This window comes from Macadamia integrifolia, unplaced genomic scaffold (assembly GCF_013358625.1).
Source record: "Macadamia integrifolia cultivar HAES 741 unplaced genomic scaffold, SCU_Mint_v3 scaffold2381, whole genome shotgun sequence".
Taxonomy (NCBI): domain Eukaryota; kingdom Viridiplantae; phylum Streptophyta; class Magnoliopsida; order Proteales; family Proteaceae; genus Macadamia; species Macadamia integrifolia.
The window spans coordinates 6,851-9,184 of record NW_024868674.1 but is presented as its reverse complement, the minus strand read 5'-3'; the positions used below and the strand labels follow the sequence as shown (position 1 = coordinate 9,184).

The window sequence follows — 2,334 nt, the reverse complement described above, 5'->3', positions numbered from 1 at the left end:
CCCACAAAAAAAAAAAAAAATGAAAAAAAAAATAAAAAATCTCAACCATCTTATGTTTGGGTACGATCAAACCTCTGATTGTACACTTGCATCACCTATTGGCAATCTGTTAAGGGAAGAGCTCGGGCAGAATGATTTCAGTGTTTCACTACCCAACAATGAATATGGATGAGATTAGTGTGGTGCATGTGGGTTCACATTTTCCATACTTTGAGCTTGATGTGAAAGTGCTTTACCCATTTCAAATAACTTGTTTGGTGGGCTTCCTCTTTGCTTAGTGAACCAATTGGAAGTGATTTTCTAGAATTGAATCCTGTTTCAAGTTTCCCCAATAGATCCTCTAATCTATTGCCATTTCCTGCAAAAGAAACCAGTATATTTTCTTGTATCTTGCAAACCAAAGCCTTCTTGTTGCTGGGATAAATCAACTTTTGCATTGGGTTCTATATGAATGAATACATATATGGATGTTTCCTTCATGTTGGGGATAATTATGAACATTTACAATCTGATAGCTGATTATTACCTTGGTATGATCTCAATAATGAGTTGATATGATCTGTCAGTTTTTGCTTTGGTTGCTAAAATCACCACGATAAGAGATTATCTTTCTGATAACTGATTGATTCTGCCTTGTACTCTTTATTATCTTCTTTCAGCTTTCTCTGCCGGCAGATACAAGAAGTAGGAGATCATGCTTTTGCACTTTCCTTCCTACAGTTTCTTTGCTTTGTTTAGTTTTCTTCATAGGGAGTGTATTTGTCGTGACAGATCATACAGAGGTACTTATTCCCTCTTTTAATTCTCATGGCTATTTTTGTTTGAATTGTTATTTTTGGGGAGTGATTCAGTGTAAGTACCTTATGTAAAATTTTTGCATGATTTGGCATGGATTGCTTCTTTGGGGAAAATGAAAAAAGAGAAAGAAAGAAGACCTATTATTTGAAATGTAACTTTTCTGTGTCCCCATCAAACGGCAAATACTGGTGGTGTGCTTTGATTTTCATTTAACATAAGAAGATATCGCAATTTGTTGGTCACAGGTTTGAAACCTGGAAACAGCCTCTTCTGCAAAGCAGGGGGTAAGGCTGCATGCATTTGCCCCCCCCAGACCCTGTGGTAGCGGGAGCCTCATGCACTATGTTGCACTTTTTTTTTCCTATAAGAAGATATTTTATGGACCAAATTTTATGTCATAGATTTTGTGTTGATTATTTGTTCTTGTCCATTTCTCTAAGACGATTTTCTCAGTTTCATTTTCTTACAGACTGACCTCAACCATTTCTCCCTCCAGCCAAGAAAAAGAAGTAAACCATATAAGATGATGTTTTCTGTTCCTATCCTTCAACATTGTTTTACATGTGATTTAGGTTTTAACAAAATTTTATGCATTCACTCACATTTGGAAACCCCTGCCCGTATTTTAAGTGGTAGCCTGGCAGTATTCTTTTTCCCCCTTAAGATATCCATTTTGTAAGGAATGCTATTCAAATTCATTGAATCATATTCGTGGCCTGTTACACAGAGGTTTGCAAGATGGGGTATGGTTGATAATGTGCTGATGGCAGAAACTATTACATGCGAGGTTTGTTTCCTCTACCTTTTACCTTTCTGCTTTAAAAATTGCAGCTCTCTTTCCTGGTCTGTGGTGTAAAAGTGTATTGGATACTGATGATTTATATTGTTTTATTTGTAATAGAATCAATGCAGGCCTGAAGGCAGTGAGGCATTACCTAAGGGGATTGTTTCCAGGACCTCTAACTTGGATATGCAACAATTATGGGGTTTGCCGCCTAAGAAAAGGGTACGTGAAAACACTCAGAGTAGTCCTTTTTTTTTTCGGTACAACACTCAGAATAGTCTTGATGGTTGGTAGAATGAAAACTTTCAAATTGGATTGTCACAGACTGTTCAGTGCTGGTCCAGCTTGTTTCTTGAGATGTCGGACTGTCTAATGAATATATGCTTGCAATAGACAAAATGACCTTAACGTATCAGCTGCTTCATGAATCTTCTGAATCCATGAGAAGTGTTCTAGTATCTAGCTCAGTTAGATCCAATCTTCTAGTATTTAGCTCAGTTGGATCCAAGTAACTCAATTACGCAATTTAGTTTCAAGTGCTTATCTCAAAAGCTCGAGCTATTAAGGGTGCATATGTTTGTAACCAAGCAGGTTGCAAACAGGATTTATAACCATATTTTTTTACCCTTAATGCAATGAAGTGGCAATATAATAAAATGTTACCAAAAAAAAAAAAAAGAAGGAGAAAAGCAATATAATGAAACATCTAATGATGAAATTTCGTAGGGAGAGAGAGAGAGAGAGAGAGAGAT

At 36.5% G+C, this 2,334-nt stretch overlaps 1 protein-coding gene across 1 annotated transcript in view; it reads left to right on the top strand.

Annotated features, from left to right (window-relative positions):
• Positions 1 to 1,891, top strand: part of LOC122066413 — a 3,295-nt gene extending 1,404 nt beyond the window's left edge. The window contains exons 2-4 of the mRNA XM_042630218.1: positions 660 to 782; positions 1,526 to 1,585; positions 1,700 to 1,891. Of these exons, the coding sequence (XP_042486152.1) occupies positions 660 to 782; positions 1,526 to 1,585; positions 1,700 to 1,876 (360 nt within the window). The 3' untranslated portion in view covers positions 1,877 to 1,891. The remainder of the gene's footprint in view (positions 1 to 659; positions 783 to 1,525; positions 1,586 to 1,699) is intronic.
• Positions 1,892 to 2,334: the final 443 nt, after the last annotated feature.